The sequence below is a fragment of the Callithrix jacchus genome, chromosome 15, assembly GCF_049354715.1.
Source record: "Callithrix jacchus isolate 240 chromosome 15, calJac240_pri, whole genome shotgun sequence".
In the NCBI taxonomy this organism is placed as follows: Eukaryota; Metazoa; Chordata; class Mammalia; order Primates; family Cebidae; genus Callithrix; species Callithrix jacchus.
The window spans coordinates 20,288,110-20,307,898 of record NC_133516.1 but is presented as its reverse complement, the minus strand read 5'-3'; the positions used below and the strand labels follow the sequence as shown (position 1 = coordinate 20,307,898).

Below are 19,789 nucleotides of genomic sequence, written 5' to 3'. Positions count from 1 at the left end.
AAAGAGTGAAAAACTTCTTTCAACAGTGTTTTGTAGTTCTCACAGAGATATTCACTTCCTTGGTTAGAAGTATTCCTAGGTATTTTGTGTGTGTGGTTATTGTAAATGGGATTGAGTTCTTGATTTAATTCTCAGCTTGAACCTTACTGGAATATAGAAATGCTACTGATTTTTGTTTTTGTTTCCTGAGCCTATGCTTAAGTTGTTTGTCAGGTCTAGGAGATCATAGATGACATAATTAAATGGAAAAGCACTCTATACTTATGGGAAGGAAGAATCTGCATTATTAAAATGTCCATATTACACAAAGCAATCCACAGATTTGATAAATTCCTATCAAATTACTAACGTCATTTTTTGGAGATTTTTAAAAAAACCTATTTAATTCACACGGAACCAAAAAAGAGCCACAAAGCCAAGGCAATCCTAAGCAAGAAGAACAAAGCTGTAGGCATTACATTACCAGACTTCAAACTATACAAGGCTACAGTAACCAAAAAAGCATGGTACCGGTACAAAACCTGACACAGAGACCAATGTAACAGAATAGAGACTCCTTGAAATAAACCTGCACACTTACAACCAAGGGATCTTTGACAAAGTTGACAAAAATAAACAACAAGGAAAGGACATCTTATTCAAAAAATGGTGCTGGGAAAACTGGCTGACCATATCCAGAAGAATGAAACTGGACCCATACCTCTCACCACAGACAAAAATTAACTCAAGAGTGGTGAAAGTCTTAAGTTCAAGACCTTAAACTATAAACATTTTAAAAGAAAACTCAGGAAATACTCTTCTTGACATTGGCCATGGCAAATAACTTATGAAAATCCCAAAAACAAATATAACAAAATTAAAAACACACAAATTGGACCTAAGTAAAAATTTCTACCAACAGAGTAAACAGACAACCTACTAATGAGAAAAAAATATTTGCAAACTATGCATCCAATGAAGGATTAGTATCTGGACTCTATAAGGAAGTTAAACAAATAAACAAGGAAAAGACAAATGATCCTATTAAAAAGTGAGCAAAGGACATGAACAGACACTTCTTAAAAGACATACAAGCAGCCAAAAAGCATGAGAAGTGCTCAACATAATTATCAGAGATGCAAATCGAAACCACAATGAGATACTACCTCACAACAATTAGAATGGCTATTAAAAAGTCAAACAATGGGCCAGGTGTGGTGGCTCATGCCTGTAATCCCAGCACTTAGGGAGGCTGAGGCAGGTGGATCACCTGAGGTCAGGAGTTCAAGACCAGCCTGGTCCACATGGTGAAACCCTGTGTCTACTAAATATACAAAAATTAGCTGGGCATAGTGGTGGGTGCCTGTAATCTCAGCTATTTGGGAGGCTGAGGCAGGAGAATCGTTTGAACACAGGAAGTGGAGGCTGCAGCGAGTTAAGATCACCCCTCTGCACTCCAGCGTGGGCAACAAGAGTGAAACTACGTATCAAAAAAAAAAAAGTCAAAACAACAATGGATGTTAGCATAGATGCAGAGAAAGGGGAACACTTTTATACTGTTGATGGGAATCCAAACTAGTTCAACTCCTGGGGAAAGCAGTTTGGACATTTCTCGAAGAACTAAAAATACAGCTACTATCACCCTGACAATTCCATTACTGGGTATATACCCCAAAGAAAATAAATCAGTCTATCAAAAAGACACGTGCACTTGTATGTTCATTGCAGCACTCCTCACAATAGCAAAGACATGGAATCAACCAAAATGCCCATCAACAGTTAATAAGATAAAGAGTGGCTCACGCCTGTAATCCCAGCACTTTGGGAGGCCAAGGCGGGTGGATCACGAGGTCGAGAGATTGAGACCATCCTGGTCAACATGGTGAAACCCCGTCTCTACTAAAAATACAAAAAATTAGCTGGGCATGGTGGCGCATGCCTGTAATCCCAGCTGCTCAGGAGGCTGAGGCAGGAGAATTGCCTGAACCCAGGAGGCGGAGATTGCGGTGAGCCGAGATCGCGCCATTGCACTCCAGCCTGGGTAAGAAGAACGAAACTCCGTCTCAAAAAATAAAATCAAATAAATAAATAAATAGATAAATAAAAATAAATATATAAATAAATAAGATAAAGAAAATGTGGTACATACACACTAAAGAATACTACATAGCCATAAAAAAAGGATAAAATCATGTCCTTTGCTGCACCCTGGATGCCTCTGGAGGACATTATTCTACGTGAATTCATACAGAAACAGAAAACTATTCCATGTTCTCACTTATAAGTGGGAACTAAATCCTGGGTTCACACGGACTTAAATATGTGAATAACAGCCACTGGGAACTCCAAAAGAAGGAAATGAGGCAAGGGCTGAAAAACTTCCCATTGGGTACTCTCTTCACTATCTGGGTGACAAACTCAAGTCCAAACCTCAGTACCACACAATATACTTCTGTAACAAACCTACACATGTATCCCCATGAATCTAAAATAAAAGAATCTAAAAATGGAAATTTTTGAAAAACAGTAACAAAAGTTAAACACACAGAATAGAAAATTTTGTAACAGAAAAAGAAATCAGATTTTTGACCATAAATATTATAAGCTCTACATGAATATTTGTTTTTCCTCTACTACTACTATCACTACACTTTAGTAATAAACATCTTAACCTAGGAAGCGCCATGTTTTTCAATCCTTGAAACCAACTCTTTCTGTATAGCTAGCTAAACTTTTGCACCATGATTAAATGTGAAGGAGGAAAATCACAGATTCTAACCAGAAAGTATGCATTCTGATATTAGTTTTGCAAGGTATCTACATGTGGCAAGATATATAAGCTTTAATTTTTAACTATGAAAACACAGGTTTCATAAAATTCTTATTCTTTATTTTGTCATATATATAATCCTCTAAATGACATTTAAAGACAAATGCTCCACTAAGGTAAAAACAAAAATTTCTACTCTACTAGCTGTAAGTCACTTTTCATTCATTTACAATTGCCATTTTTAATACAGGATCATTTGATTATTCACTCTTTCAATATGCCAAATATTTCTAAAGTATCTATTACATTCCGAAAACTTGTTTTCAGACTTTATAAACCATCTTAAGAAACCATCCAAGACTGTTCCATTATATATGCTGTCAACAGTATTAGTATTCTAAAGAAGCCAAGGATTGGAAGACTGCAGAATAAGCCTAAGGATGATTTAAATTCATTTGATTAAAAAAAGGATAATAATCCAGATATATTTACTTACTGAGAAACAGATTTAGCTGCTGCTGCTTTTACTTGGATACTTTGGGAATGTACTAACCTATATAGTTCTAAAAAATGTTTGGCAGGTGCTTAACCAAAAGCTACAACAGAAACAGATTTTATGTAACTAGACAGAATATGCCACTATTGTTCTCAGAGCAATACAAATCCAGTGTAATTTGCTGAAGGGTTTTTATCTTCTGAAAGCAAATCAGTTTTAAAATAGAGGATTATTTTCTAAGGAAACTAAATACATTCACTTAAAGAAAACAAATCTAGGAGCTTAAGCGTGGGCAATGAGTGGCACCAATAGTGTCAATTATTCAATGAAATAAACGTTATGTTTTAAGAATTATAAATACTACTAATCAGAAACAAAATTCAAATTTGAGTAATTCTGAGTTTTCGAAATATTAAATTTAGTTACTTTTGTCTTTTTGTTTTTAACATTTTTTTCTTCACATTCCAATCATGTTTAAGGCAACCAAAAGCAATTTTTTTTAAAAAAGGTTACTTCCAAAGAGACTTAAATGTTGACAACTTGAGGCAGAAAGACAACAGCTGCTCCATAGCTATTACCCATGACTGTTTGGGATAAATCAGAAAGTATGTACACCACAGCAACAGCTATTTGTCTAGTGGGATTTAGACAGTCTGCAAGGATTCAAGATTTTGTCAAGGACACTGAGATTCAGAAAGAAATGAGTTTGAGCATGTGTAAATGTCATGGACACATCAGTGTGGCTATAAAACCCGGTAAAAACTTAAAACATGAAATTTTCTTTAGGAAAAAGATCACGCTCCTTCTCCAAGCTAAAAGCATAACTTCAGTGAACGCAGAGGCAGGAATTAGTCCTAACAAAAAGTTACATCCTTCCTTATCCACCTCAACTTTTGTAAAATTTCTGATTTGATGTGTGCAACTCGAGATGGAAAATAAAGTTTGAAAATAACCATGAAGGTCTTGACACTACCTCACAAATGCAGATTTTTGGATCTCTTCTCCAAAATACAAATACTCTTCACAGGCAACTGTCATCTCCTTACTCACCCCGAAGTCAAATTCCTCATTTTCGTTTTCAGGTATCATCTTACCGTGCTGGCCTTTCATTCTTAGAACGGTGAGGTTCATCACTCTCTTTTGACTTTGAGTGTGCTGCTTTAGCTGTTTTTGGCTATAGACAAAAATACAAACAAACAAAAATAATGCACACACACAATCCAGAATCATCAAACAAAGAGAAAGATTAGGTTTAGAAAGTATGTTTATCATGCCAAGCTCTCCCTTAGTAATTTCAGATTAATTATATTTAGTTGAATAATATAAAATATTTTTCTATATGGCCACTGAGAGGTATAAAACTTATAGTCACAAAGGTATACTTTGGACCTATATGGAAGGTATGTTTAGCCCACTCATCTGACAGCCTTTGTGCAGCCAGAGAAATGGGTTAAACACACATAAACATACTTCCCTAGTGCTTGGCCACTGATTATTAACATAATACCTCCATAGCAGCTGACAAGAACTAGGGGACGCCCAGAGTCTACGGAATCCAGGTTTGTACACTCAAACTTATTTCCGCACACCTGTCTTAGGCTGATTTCCAGCCAGTCAACTGAGGGAAATTCAAGTCCACTTTTCCAAGAGTTGGAACTGTATAAAATAAAATAAAAATTACAGAAGTCATGGTACTTGCTAGAGATGTGGCCACTGCCCTCTGACCTGCTTGATGTGTAATCCTTCACTTTCCTAGTTAAGGTAGCAAAGAATCTGAGTAACTCCTGGGCAATTATTTGTGGCTTAATTTATTTAACAGAAGTATTTGGAAATCGTTAACTAAAAAGTATTTTAGAAAAAAATCCTGAATTACTGAACTAGGTAAAAGACAGAGAAAAATACCAACGATTCATATGAGAATAATACATTCATCGTTTTTAGACTAAGATGTGGGTAACAGAGCAACAGGAAAGAGTACAGCAATACTATTAGCAGGGTTTCTACACCTTCTTTTTCCTCACAACCATTACTGAGACTATGAAGTGGGATCAGAAACCCAATGGAGGAATTTGTTCAAGAGAGACCAGTGCTAAACACCAACTGTATCAGGTATACACAACCTAGGTTTCGTTCTTCTGGGTCTACCGTAAACTCCCTCCTTAAAAATCCTGTATTGTATGAATTCTGTCCCTATTTGTCTGCTCTGTTCCCACCTAACTTGACCTTCTATTTGCTAGCTCTTTACACTTTGTCTTCCTCTCTACATTATACACTACTATCAGGAAAAACTGTCTTTCCATGAGGTCCAAAGTATTGCCTTGTGTGCTGTCACTGATGAGTAAAGTCTGCTACAACAGAATGAATTGAAGTAACCACTTACTTTGTCTACTATTTCTGATCAATGAGGGGAAAGGTAACAGTCCAAACTAATGCTAGATAGGTCTTTCACTGTGACATAAGTAATAATTGTTGGTGATAAGTTTGTATCTTTCAGTCTGCCACAAACCACATTATGTCAAAGCAAAGAGAAACAAGTACATGATAGAGATGGAAGATAATGTAAAAATAAAGAGTAGAGATGGGAAGATAAGGTCACTGTGGAAAATATGAAAGCATGTGAAAATGCTACATTCTTCTATAATCAAAGTACTGTATATGAAAACTAAGACTGTTCATGACCAGAAGCACTTGCATTTCAGTCAGTCTTAAAGGGAATAGAAGGAGTTTTCAATCTTAGCAGTAACTTTTTACATAGTTACTTTCAAACTTCAGTGATTTTTCATGGTGATGCAACCTTCACAAATCAGATTCACATATGCAATACAGATAATTTATATATCCATATATCCTAAATATATTTGCAGAGCTTAACTTAAAAGCAGAGTCCCCTTTTCATTTCTTATTTCTAATTAGAAAAAAACAAAACACACTCTACCTTCCACTCAGGGTCTTGCTTTCTTTTGTCCAAAGATGATTTCTCCCGCTCCTTGGCTTTTTTATAAGCTTTCTTTTCTTCAGCCATTAGAAGTCGAGCGATTTCCTAAACAAAATACAGTCAACATCACTAACTGCAGAGTTGCAGACAGAAATATACGGGGATATTTCCAAAGAGCATCAGCTAAATTCATTAACTTACTTCATCTTGAGCTACTTGAGCAGCTCTCATGTCCACCTGGGTAGCCTATGATTATTGAAAATACAAAAACAAAGAATTTAATTGGAATCTATGTTGTCTATTTTTAATATATTGTATAAAATAAGCTGGTTTATGAAAATAATTGTGATTCATGTTCCTGAGGTTGATAAGCAGTTGGTATGCTTTCACCAGCCAGAGCAGGAGCTCTTTTTATCAAATCCCCCAACAGGGTCATGGAGAACACTCATGAAGAGATGGGGCTATGAACTTCATTGTTAATCCTTACTCGGTAAGCAAAACTGGATAACTCTATTCCAACTGTCTTGATTTTTCCACTCATAAAAAAAGGTTTCTTAATTGATAGAGGACTATTAATATAATCTCAAGATTGACTGCATTCAGAAAAAAAAACCATCACTATAGCTAAAGTTTTGCCTTAAAAATGTGCTCACCAGAAGTTCTTCTTCTTGTAATTTTCTGGCAATTTCAGCATCATACCATTCCTGATCCCTGTGGGTCACTCGTGATGGAGTAGATATAGCTTCTTTTGTTGCTCTTGGCTTCATTCCTTCAATAAAAAAAAAAAACCTCAATGTAATAAAAAACTGAGGATGTTTTCAGAGAAGTTACAAAATTTAAGATAAAGAAGATTTTCTTTAGTAGCTAACAATGACAATATTACCTCTAATCCAGAATTCAATGTGGGGTGCACTTAAAATATTTTTGCCCTAGGAATGGAAGTGGCAATGTAGATAATGCATACATTTAAACAAAGATATCTAACCAAACCTTCCTGGTAAAAACTCCCCTCTCACATAGTTTCTGCAACAGCAGAAAATTATGTAAGAAGTTGCAAGTGAGGACCTGGAAAATACAAAGTGAAAGAAAAAAAGTCACTGAAAATAGAAAGAATTTAATGAAAAGCAAATTACAGAGTCAGAGTTTAAAAGAGGCTCAGCTGTCAAGAATGGAGGAGAGGGGAGGCTTCTTCCCATTCACCTCAGCCTGCATACTTATTACTTCAGAGGGAACAGAAACAGCATCGCCTGATAGTCATGCGATGACACCTGTTAGCCAAGAAGTGGCCCTGCCACGGCTTTTGCTCTGAGAGTAAATAAACCACTTACTTTAGATCTTCCCCACAGCTTTGATCAGATTGATGGCACTGTTAAATTTTAGGGACAATAAAACATAAGAGCTATATCGAGAGCAAAACGACCACAGATTCTCTTCCAATCTATTCCTATAAAGCAATTCTCACTTTAAACTTTTACTCAACAGTGTGAGTGTATTATATTCAAAATAGAAATTTTGAATACAGTGAACAAGATTACTCATCTGAAATAGTTCACTTCAGTAAATGAACTAGTCAGAGGAGAAGGAAAATGTACTCCTGATTGTCTGTCTGTCTATACCAGTGGTTGTCCACCAGGGCTATATACTAGAATCACATGAGGGTGCTTTGAATACATATAAAAAGATCTGCCCCAATCCCCAGGGATTCTAAGTTAAGTAGCCTGGGTGTGACCTGTCCTTGGGTAAGTTTGTTTTAAATCTTCCCAGTTGATTCTTACTTGCAATTAATATTGGAATCACTGGTTTAGTGTATTATGTCCATTTAAATTACTGTAAATTAAAGTAATTTTTATAAAAATGTTTCACATTTGACTCACTTGCTATTAATTTTTTTAAAAAGGAAGGAAAATAAAATGCAACAAATACTGGGCAAATGATAGAATTTAAGTATTTTGTGAAGCCTATTTTTTTTGCACAATGTTCAACCTGGCTTCTGTGGCTTCTGAAGCCACAGACTCAACGTCTCTCTTTCCTACAAAGACGGACTAGTAAACCCGGCTTTCTTAGATTCAGACCTAATAGAACCTGATTGCACAGACCACTTCAAATCATCTCTACAGCTACCAAGTCTTATGCTGGGCTGGGCTTAATCTAGATTTCCGAGTGGTTTGAGAAAGCAAAAAAAAACAATGGCATACTCTCAAGAGTGGACCATCTGTAAATAGAATATAAAGCTCTCTGAGTTATATAGCTTAGTCATAACTAGGAAAATTTCAGAAAAAAATGAAATTAGGTAAGGAACTCAGTACTGGGCAATGTCAGTGGATAAGAGAGTCTGATATATATATATATATGCCATATTCCAACTTACAGATAAAAACGATAGTTGAATAAGCAGCCCAAAGCCTAATTAAGGGTTATGGAACATGCCTAGCTTCTTCACTTTTGCCACCAGTAAAACAATACAGTGGGATGTGCTCAAATTTCAAGAGACCAAATTTTCTCCATTCTTATGCCTCCTAAGGTAAACCACAGAATTAGTCAAGAAGATATTTCACTTTAAATTTTATTAAAGACACGTTGTTTTAAATTCTGCCAAAGACAATATTCCACTGAACAGTCTAATTGGTTTCACAGGGTGATAAGACTGTAACCTCTGGCAGTTAAAAAGAGAATGATGACTTAGTAAGAGTCAGAATCTGAAGGAATATCTCTCAGTTCCAAATATTTAGAGGGGAAACAGTTTATTTAAACCCTTGATGTATTGCTGGAATGTGTACATCTCATTAAGTAGAAAATCCCCACAGCTTGGAATACTAAATTTCTGCATTGTCAGGATGCCCATTCTCTGCAGTGTCCTCTAGACCTAAGGGGACAAGAATTTTTTTAAGGATATAGAATAAAAACCTCACAGACAGTGCAGTTTAAGGCCATCATTTAAGAAAACAAAGATGTCTAAAAATTTTAAAAAACATAATTAACTGAAGGAAATTAAGGAATGAGCTTCCTGAATCTCAGTATGCTAAACAGACTCTGGAAACTAGCTTTCAAAAACTCGAGTGAGTGGTATTTTCAAGTTCCATATATATCTTTATCTAACACTTCCTTGTCTTTTTCTGTTCATCATCCTTCGGTTTGAGAACACAAGAATATCCCTAAATGAACACAAAACTTCAACCTTAAATAAATTTACAGAATAAAATTGTTTGAGTACTGATATCAAGATAACTTTATTCTGAGCTTGGAATAAGGTAAAATAATAGCTTCTTTTTTATATCATATAAGAATATTTGTAATAAACCAGTGTGACATTTAGGGAATGTCAGTATATTTGACTAACAATTCACAGAACAGTGCAAATATTTTATGGCCCTGTGAGTTTAGAAGTTAACCCGCAGAAAATGATAAGCTGTTAAGAATTTATAATCTAATAGAGAAGTAACTCTGAAAGTTTAGGTACTCACTGCCCTGTAGAAAGTTAACCTATCTTATACTTAATTTAAAATTTTATTTTGCACTCCTTTTCAGCTGATTCTATTAATGCTGCTCTCTGAAAACACTCTTCGAACCAGCCCCCTGTCATACTGATAGTTTCTCCATTATCAAGTTAAATATAACTTTGGTCTGTCCTAACAACTTTAAGAACTGTGCTTTTACAACCACAAGAATAGATGCCACTACCAGTAATTATATTGTAATGTAATCCTCTGACCTAGTCCAGTGAGTTACAAAATCAAATGCCTACAAAGGCTAGAAAGGTAAAGTGTAAAAAGCAAGCTGAACATAAAATGATAGATGGGAATCAGCTCGTGTTGTTGTCATTTTAATATCTGCCTGGTAGCACTGTTTTTTAATCCCTTGTACTGGCAAAATAAAAAGCACAACAAAACATTTGCAATTCCAGTAGTGGAGCCTGTGAGTCAGTGTTTAGTGTCATGCTTCCTAAGCCGATCTAAAATATCCTGGGGCATAGCTAAAAGCCATTAAAGCCTAACTAGCCTTCAGGGCACTCTTGAAAGTCGGATTCACAGAAGCAGAACCCTAAAGGTCAGTGTACAACCATTCTTCCTCCATATTTCCCCCACACCTTTGGAACTTCAAAATGTCTTTCTAAACCTGAAAATGGTATAACTTCCCCATAAACCTACTCAAGATAGATTATATCACACTTTCCTCTATTTTCCACAGCTCTTTGTTAAAGACTCCCCAATGAAGTGTATCTTATTTGGAATTGTTTACATACCCATCTTTCTGGTTGAAATCCAAGTACAAAACCTAAGACAAGAATATTTGTGGCAGCTATTCAGAATGGCTTCGTGAACTAAATTTTAGTTTTCTGCCTAACCAAGTCCTTTAATAAGAAATGACATGACAGGAAAAGCCAACTTCACCTGAATCTACAACCTAGAAACAAGTTCTCTGACCACAAATAGCACTTGACTGGCTCCTTGGTTTTGCGATTTCTAGTGCTACAGCCACAAACATGGAAAACATCACCTCAGTAGTTTATAGAAAATAGAGCCATTGCTGTGTCAGTGACGGACTTCTGAGTTAAGCTTCAGGAGTGCCAGAAATTTGAGGTTTATCTGTAATATCTACCTCATTTCTATATAGGTACCAAGAACTTACCTGTACTGACACTTTAGAACACCAACTGTAGAGTTAGAGCTGGAGAAAGTTAAGAGCATAAAAAGTAACTTACTGTTATGATTTTAAAGTTCCTAGGAATCTACAAACCTCCAGGTCTAAAACATGCCCAAACTGCCAGGCCTCACTCCAGATATATGTGAAACTCAGAAATTTCTATTTCTAGCTAACAGCTGATTTTGATGAAAATGAACCGAGACATATTATTTGAAAAATACTTTCTTAAAAGACTGCCTATCCAACTCCTCATTTTACAAATGAGAAAGATGAGGTCTAAAAAATATAGTATTTTCAGCTCTATTGGCCTTTTGGTTAGGCAAATACTATCAAGACAGGCTCATCAGCTCTTCTGGGTTCACTGAAGTAAAACCAGAAATTCAGGAGTTTTGATTTAGTATCAGAATCTTTGATATGCAGTCTTGGGAAATGAAGAACTGTATCTGGAATGGTTACCTCTAATACAATCTGGGCCTGGAAGAACTCTTGAAGGAATCAGTGCATTCTCACAGAAGGGAAAAGTTACAAATATTTTCCTACTTCTTACAGACCTGAGATTAAGTGTGTACATTTTATAATATATTGCTCTAGGATTCATTTCAAAGTTATGAGCACAAACTTTAGAGAAAGAAAGGCTGCTTAAGATACTTATTAAATTCATTGGTTTGCAGGTATGTACATGATACCAGGACTTCCATCATGACTGTCCTCTTTTACCTGGGTCATGGAGATGGAGCTGCTTCTCACACTCTGAGAATGGAGGAGTCCTGGGCCTGTGTCTCCTTTTTCTGTGCTCACCTTGCCCATGGTCCCTCCCATATACAACTTCCTTGTACTGAAGCCCTGCTTTTTGTGAGGGCTTGGGTGAAAGTCGGTCTTGGTGTTGAGAATGTTTTTCCCAATTTCGAGTCTGATGGTTACTCTTAGCCTCCCAGTCATCATATTCAGTGCTCAGAAACACTTCACCACTGATCATGGGAAGTGGAGGTCTCCGGAGCCTCTCCTGAGTGGATCGTTTTCTTTCATGCTGCTGACTGTTAATTTGGGGATTGTCCCTCATTGCGCCCCAGCTAGAGGATGACAGGGATCTCTCTGTTGAACAATGCTGTTCTGGCTCTTCCAAGTTCTCCATTGGATGTTCTGGTTTCTCCTTCTTCTGCTTCACAGTCTTTCCATCTCTTTGGAGTCTACAAGGTCTTGAGAATCCAGAACCCAATTCCCTGGCCCTCCTTGACCTTGATTGGTCTGAGTGGAGGCAGAGGAATGTGAAAAATAAAAATGCAAATTAATTTAATGAGAGTATGAACTCATTACACAGGGGAGAGTCTGGGCCCCAGTTTAAGACACTTTAAAAATGGAGAAAACTGCTTTTTTGACTTAACAAATTGAAAAGAAGGAATGAGAATTACTGAAACAGTCCATGCATACCTGAAGATTTCTGGATACACAGCCAAAAAGGTAAGAAACTAAAATTAAGTGAATCAAATGTGAAAGAAGAATTTGATCATGACTAGGCAGAGCTAACAACACTTTAATATTTGCCAATAACAAAAATATAGCTATTAGAGATTAAGCTATATTTATAAACCAATTTGAAACTAGTATAGAGTAAAAAGTAGAGGTAGAGTAATTTCGTAAAACAAAAACATTAAGCTTTGTAATTTTAGACAGAGGCTTTCAAACATTCTTATTGGAAATGCCAACAGAACTGTATCAGAGTATTGCTAGTTTCTCTGAGTTCAGAGAAATGATCCACAGATTTTTATATTCCTCTATTTGCCAATTTTATGTGGTCAGAGCAAACACACTCAGTCACTTCAGAAAACAGCCCTCTGTTACAATTCAATGTAAAAGAGGATCAAGGAGACGAGAATTTGGAGTTCATGACCCTGTTATCTTTAGATAACTCTTTTCTCAATCTTAGTTGAAACTTGACAAAGAAAAAATTTAAAAGGGTTGCCCTGATGGAACAAAAATTTGTAAAAAAAATAACAACATATGCTAAATATATGTCCCCAAATTTAACAGAAACTTCAAAAACAGCACAGATACAGTGCTTTTTCAGGTCTTTTTTAGGCATAAGTATACCATGAAGACAAAGGCAGTAAATTAATACGCACTTTGCAAGAATATGCTGATCTTAACATTTTCTAGAACTTTTTACTATGTTTTGGAAATAACAAAAAAATTCCACTTCCATGGAAAATTGCTAAAATAGCCAAGATTCCCCACTGGAATCAACCACTTGCTGAATGCATTTGAAAGAGCTACCATAAGTTGAAGAGATGTAAAGAAAATAAAAAACTTACATGTTTTCTTTTTAACTGTTTCATTTGATATTAATCTGATAAAGAAATAGAGCAAGAAAGAAATATGTGCTAAATGTTCCAATGATGACATAAGTTTCCATTAAAAACCTCAAACTGTTTCCTCTTGAGCTTTCCAGAAGAAAACAAAGCTTGCTTCCAAAGATAAACCTAAATCAAAATTTGTTTTCTCAACAGTCTGTAGAAGTATTTATCTTTATCGTTGTATTTTACATAAATCAAAAGTGAAACAGAACAATTACCTTATTATAAAAAAAAGTATCCACTCTTTTAAGCAAACTATTAAGTCTATCATAAAAACTTGGAGAGAATCAAGTGACTACTGCTGTAAATTAATGTAATAAAGACCAGCTACTTAAATGATGACCATATCCAGGGAACAATGGCTTACAGTGTTACTAAAAATGTGCTTCACAAGTGAAGTCCACCTTCCAGCTCAAAAGAAACAAAAAGGGTTTGGGTTCTGACATGAATTTGTGATGTTATGATTTTTAATTCCTTCTATTGTTAATTAATATTCGTAGCTTTACTTTTAGGAAATATGTCGCAGGAATTATTACAGAGCTGTTACTACATTTTCACAGAGCTGACTGGAAAAATTTATTCTGTAATAATAAATGTGTCTGCTGTGACAGCTTTAAATCTTGGGACAAAAAAAGATGAGGTGGGGAATCTGTCTTAATGCTTTAAAATCACGTATAGTTGAGGATTGAGACTTGTATGCTTCTTGAGACCAAGTTATTTGGCAAATATAACTTATTCCCTCACTGTCAATACATATATATATGTATTATGTATTGGCATATACACAGTATGTATACATAATATATGCCAATACATAATACATATATATGTATACACACATACATGTATTTTTACATATATATGCATTTTATGTGTGCTTCCATGTTTGGCTTTCAAAATAAGATAGAAATACAAAATATTACATGATAAACATATAACACTGATATATGTATAAACAATAAGCACTTCACCAAAATTGCATTATTTGATCTTCTCAACAACCAAATGAAGGATTTACTTTTATAATCTCCATTTTAATTATTTAGTACATAACTTTATTAAGATTAATATTGTTCTAAGGAGGGGAGAGGACTTGAACCACAGTCTTATGACTCCAAACACCATGACTTAAAAAAAATCACTAATATGACTGCAATAAGAGGCTTTGAAAGAAAAACATGGATTCACTAATAAATAATATATATCATCTAAGAGCCAATATAAATTTGACAAATGTTTTAAACGATTTCAAATTTGTAGAAAATCTTTAAATAATCATTCTAATAGATAACATATTAAAGTTCAAGTTACATAAAAGCTGAAAAATTGACAATTTCTGTAATGATTTACTGTGATTACTATGCAAGTAAGGCAAAAATCAAGTAGATACACGAAGACATACAGAGAATTATAATTAAAGATTATCCCAGATGTGTTGGGAAAGGACCAGTGCAAAGAACAGAGGATTTCTTTGTAAATATGAGCTCAATTGTAATATGGTTTCTGTGGAACTGAACTTGGTCTAACACAAGGGCAGATTAATGAGGACCCCACCTTCAACAATATACAATCTCCCAAGAACACAGCTGAGGCAAGAGAAATTCCAGTATTTACACACACGTGCTCAGAAAGTCACCATTTCCTGCTCCTCAATACTACCTTCAAAGTCCCTCTCCCCTCAAAGAAACAAGCATATATGCCACTCCCTACCAATTTATGAGAGTAATTAAAATAAACATAAAAGGCTCTGAAAAACTTTTATGTGTTCCTGAAAAACCACTAAATTCTTAACATAGTCTCCTGCCCTAGAGAAACAAATCAAGATGACAGTACTCTGGTCAAAAAAACAGGTTTGAGTCTCAATTCAAGTTAGTATAAAGCTTTAAGAGGGGAAGGCTAAAATTAATTCTTTAATGCATTTAATTACTTGTCATTCTAATGTTTTTATAGACTGAATAGTTTATAATAATAAGTTTACAGTGAATGTATCTCCAAAACACATTTTTTTAAAAGGGGGAAAAAAACCAGACCACATTTCTAAGATTTTAAATTGACGCTGAAGAGCAACACTTTACTTTCTGATCTTTAGTACAGCAAAATGTGGTGATAATTTTTCTTTTTAAATGACATAATATATAGTTTCATCAGAAAAACCAGCATAAAGAAAATGGCTATCAAATAAGTGCCGAATGTTTTCAATATGGAGGAAGAACACATCAAGCAATAAACTGAGCATCATCCTGCTTACTAAAAAGGCCACGGAGCTGAGCTCTACTCATTAAAGTAAATTTAGAGCAAAAAATGTTACTGGGCAAAATTATACTCAAACTATAATAATCCCATCAATATACACTGCTTTCATTCTACTCATTAGAGAAACATATACTTACCTTTTATAATGGAATTACAAAAAAGCAGCTAATAACTGGTTTGCAGGGCCATTTAGGATCACTGACCTTAAAAATCTTTACTCTCTAAAAGTTGCCTTTAGGTTTTGTTCACTTGCTATCCTAAGTATTGGTCTTTAAGCTGAATTTCATTAAATACTGACACTTGTAATTATAGGAAAAGTCTTTACTTTGACAAATCTTTGAGAAGGACTGAACAATACTTGCAAATACTCTTTCCCAACACATTTTTAAGATAAAGAATCACCACAGCTGCCACCACCAAACCATCACCACCACCATAACTGCAAAGCAGGCACCAGAGAAGCAAAACTGAGGGAATTACTCCTTCAGAAATTATTCTATATGGTAGTCAAATAGCAAAGAAAGGATCAAAAGGAAAAAATAAACATGTAAATCTTAAAAGTTAATATTGTTTGTCATCAGTAGGCTAAACCATTGGCATAGGTTTAAGAGACAAGAAAGCATAGAAAAAAACTTTGTTACCCAGTAACTGATGCATGGTATACCTTCTTTATTCATACAATTTGCTGCTTCAAACAGTACTGCCCAGACTTCTTGAGAAAGGTTAAGTCCAGAGATTCATTCACCATTTTCCACACCCCATTTTATGTGGTTAGAATATACTAAGGCATTCCAAGTCACCAAAGTTTAAAAGAATGTATGCCAATTCTTACAAAATCATATTCAAATTTTAAGTCATAAAAGTGGCTCTGGTTGTCCAATCAAACAGATAAGGCTGAGAGTGGCGGCTCATGCCTGTAATCCCAGCACTTTTGGAAGGTGATGCAGGTGGATCATTTGAGGTCAGGTGTTCAAGACCAGCCTGGCCAACATGGTGAAACCTCATCTCTACTAAAAATACAAAAATTAGCCAGGCATGGAGGCACATGCCTGTAATTCTAGGTACTTGGGAGGCTGAGGCAGGAGAACTGCTTGAGACCAGGAGGCAGAGGTTGCACTGAGCCAAGATCATACCATTACACTCCAGCCTGGGCGACAGAGCAAGAATCCGTCTTCTGTCCCAAAAACACAACCCCCCAAAAAACCATGAATTTATTAGATTCAAATAGAATCTTGTCACATATCTAAATGTACCCAGTGCCTGGGGATAAGAGAAACATTCCCACGTCCCTAAGGTCACTTTATGGAAAAAATTAAAGGAGTGTTTTATGGTTGAGTCTAAGGATAGAATAGATCATGATGCAGGAATTGTTACCTCCATCTTCATAATAATAACTATCTGCATAAGCATGGGTTGCAGAAAACTCTGGAAGGTGTTTCTTTCGCTTTTTCTCTTCCTGTAACTCCTTTTCTTGCAAAAGACGAGCTATGTCCTGCAAAGACAAGAGAGAATGAAAATACGCATTACTGAAGAATGAACAAACTCCCTATGGTGGGGGCTTGACATCTCACTGCCAAGTTTGTACGTGCTCTGTCCATGGCTTTCTAGACTTTCTGACATTAATTTCATGCTCTTCAAATGCCAGATGATTGCTCAACAGGAGTGGCACATAATCTAGATAAGTGAGAGAGGCTTTTTTAACTGAAATTATATCTAACATAATATGAAGATATACAAACTTGAGTACTTCCTAAAGCAGGTTACACAACAGAATTTTTAAAAATACATATTGGTGGGCCCTTTTTCAAGATGATGATTCACTAAGTCTAGATGGGGCAGGATATAGTCATCTACAAAACTTTATAAATTATAATTTAATTTTAAAACTTTTGAAAAGAATTTTATGGGGAATTTGATTTAGCTTTGCATTAGAATACCACTGTCTTAACTGAAAAAGAGAAAACAATCTTCCTTCTGTCTCCCACCTGTTCATCCCCAGGCAAAGTTTTAGCAGTTATTAAATGAGAGGCACTGTGAGGGACAGAATGATGAATAACATTCCACAATGTTCCCAAAAAGATGATCATCCCTTTATGAAAACAAAAATTTCATAGAAACTTTTCAAAACATAACTACAATAAAATTAAATTCTAAATGCCTCAGAAAGGTTAAAATGTCCATGGGACTACAAAAGAAGGAATATTATTTTTGCTTAAAGAAATTAGTACGAGATTTTGCACTGTGTTAGGCTTTGAACAAAGAACAGAATTCCAATAGGCAAAGTCAAAACAGAAAACATCAGCAAAGTTATGAACATTTTAATGGGCACCTCTCTATGGAACAGCCAATAGTTCAATTAGAACATAAGATATGGAGTGTTGCAGAAAAAGCTGAGGCTAGAAAAACAATCCAAGGCTGGATCACAGGAACTCCTTTTAGACAATCTTAAGAAGTCTGGAGTCTACAAGGTAGGGGAAGACGGGTTATTAAAAGTTTTGAGCTGCAGACTAACAATGTTCTAAATCTGAAGATTATTTCTATCAAAGCCCCATAAAATAGCCTATAAACTTATATGCTCATGTATACTTTTAAGGAGAGAAGTCTGTCGCTATCATCAGATTCTTAAAGGCTCATATAAATATGGGAACACTCACTGACTGATATAAATGTTAATAACAATCATTGTTAGTTTGAGGTACCTACTTCTTTATACTTACCATTAATAAGGAATACAAGAAGTACTACATGTTAATGTTGTAACTTTAAAGCAATAATTACTATTCTTCTTCAAATTTTATAAATAAATCCAAATGAAGAATACACTAAAGATGGCAATATACAGTTTAAAAAGAAAATTTAAGTGAATCAATTTTTTTTGTTATCTATGCAGAAACAAGTTGTATACTGAATCTAGGTAAATTAGCAGTATTTAGCCATATCCTCAGCTGTTTTTTACCATTCATCAAAATAGCCTTACAAATCTGACTTTATGCCAAATACTAACTTAAAATGTACCATTAATACACTTTTACCTGACACATATATACATTTTTTAATAAATAATCTATGTAAATGCCCATGCAATACTGTCAGACACTAAAGTGGGCACTCACAAAATGCTGCAACTCAGAATGAAAGGTAAAAGATATCATAATCCTACTTAACACAAGTGTATTTTTCATGAACAGAATTTTGAATTTCTAAGACTTTGATGGAAAAACTATCCCCGAATCTGAAAGTTAAAATGAATCTCTTTTCCAGTTCAAGTCAGCTGTGGTTTAAAGAGACATTGGGAGGGAAATAGCCACTACTAATATGAATTTGGAGGGAATTTCAATTCTTTATCTGTACAATGGAAAGCTTGAACTATTCAATCTTTTTAAAAGCCAAATGCCTTTGACTCCTTACTGTATCATTTTAACAAACCTGTGTCTATCAGGTGCCAGTCCCTGTGCCAGATTCTTTAGCTTTGATGTTTTACAAAGTAATGTATCAATCAGGAAGCGAGATAGGAACGGGACAGATTAGGAACGGGACAGATAGCCTGTTCTCCAAAAAACTATTATTTGTTACAGAACAATTTCCCAAATTTCTATAACATTTACTACAGAAGTGGAAAAAAATGTAAACATTTTCCTGAGCTGTACGTTTACTAACCACCTAAAACTGTATTTTCCTAAGTGGTTTGCTTCACAGTAAACAAAAATTTCCCTTGCTATAACTGAGGGAAAAAATAATAAAGGAAAACTGTCAGATCCAACTTCCAGGAGAAATTATTAAACTATGCTCCACGGACCTGGGAAACACAGCTTTATTAAAATGATACAGTAAGGAGTCAAAGACATTTGGCTTTAAGACTGAATAGTTCAAACTTTCCATTGTACAGATAAACAACTGAAGCTTCCCCCAAAGTTCATATTAATTAGTAGTGACTATTTCTCTCCTAGTTTCTCTTAAAACCATGTCTGACTTGAACTGTAAGAGAAAACAGATTAATTTTAACTTTCAGATTTAGGAGACAGTTTTTCCATCAAAGTCTTAGAAATTCAGAGTTCTACTCATATCATTGCTTATAACTAATTTCCTGCTATTGAATTTAATCCTAATGGATACACAGTAATACACCACTCTCTCCGTATAAAGAACCAGGAGAGAAAAATGAATTATGACCCATCTTTATAATGTATTAGTCAAAGAAAGTGCTTTTAATCAAGTAAAAAAATAATAGTTATCATAATATATCATACACCTTAGCACCCAACCCTTTTTGCTCTTCTAAGCTCTCAGCTCTTTTTTGAAAGAAAAGGTCTTGGCCAGGTGCGGTGGCTCATGCCTAAAATCCCAGCACTTTGGGAGGCCGAAGC

General features: G+C 35.2%; 1 protein-coding gene across 4 annotated transcripts in view; it reads right to left on the bottom strand.

Annotated features, from left to right (window-relative positions):
- Positions 1 to 19,789, bottom strand: part of CCDC50 (coiled-coil domain containing 50) — a 75,496-nt gene that overhangs the window by 12,434 nt on the left and 43,273 nt on the right. For 2 of the 4 annotated variants that reach the window (XM_078350511.1, XM_035274818.3), the window contains 6 exons: positions 16,800 to 16,917; positions 11,539 to 12,066; positions 6,834 to 6,949; positions 6,382 to 6,426; positions 6,181 to 6,285; positions 4,340 to 4,419 (listed from right to left, as the gene is read on the bottom strand). In XM_078350511.1, the coding sequence (XP_078206637.1) occupies positions 4,340 to 4,419; positions 6,181 to 6,285; positions 6,382 to 6,426; positions 6,834 to 6,949; positions 11,539 to 12,066; positions 16,800 to 16,917 (992 nt within the window). The remainder of the gene's footprint in view (positions 1 to 4,339; positions 4,420 to 6,180; positions 6,286 to 6,381; positions 6,427 to 6,833; positions 6,950 to 11,538; positions 12,067 to 16,799; positions 16,918 to 19,789) is intronic. The other 2 variants (XM_078350512.1, XM_035274819.3) reach the window with 1 other exon arrangement.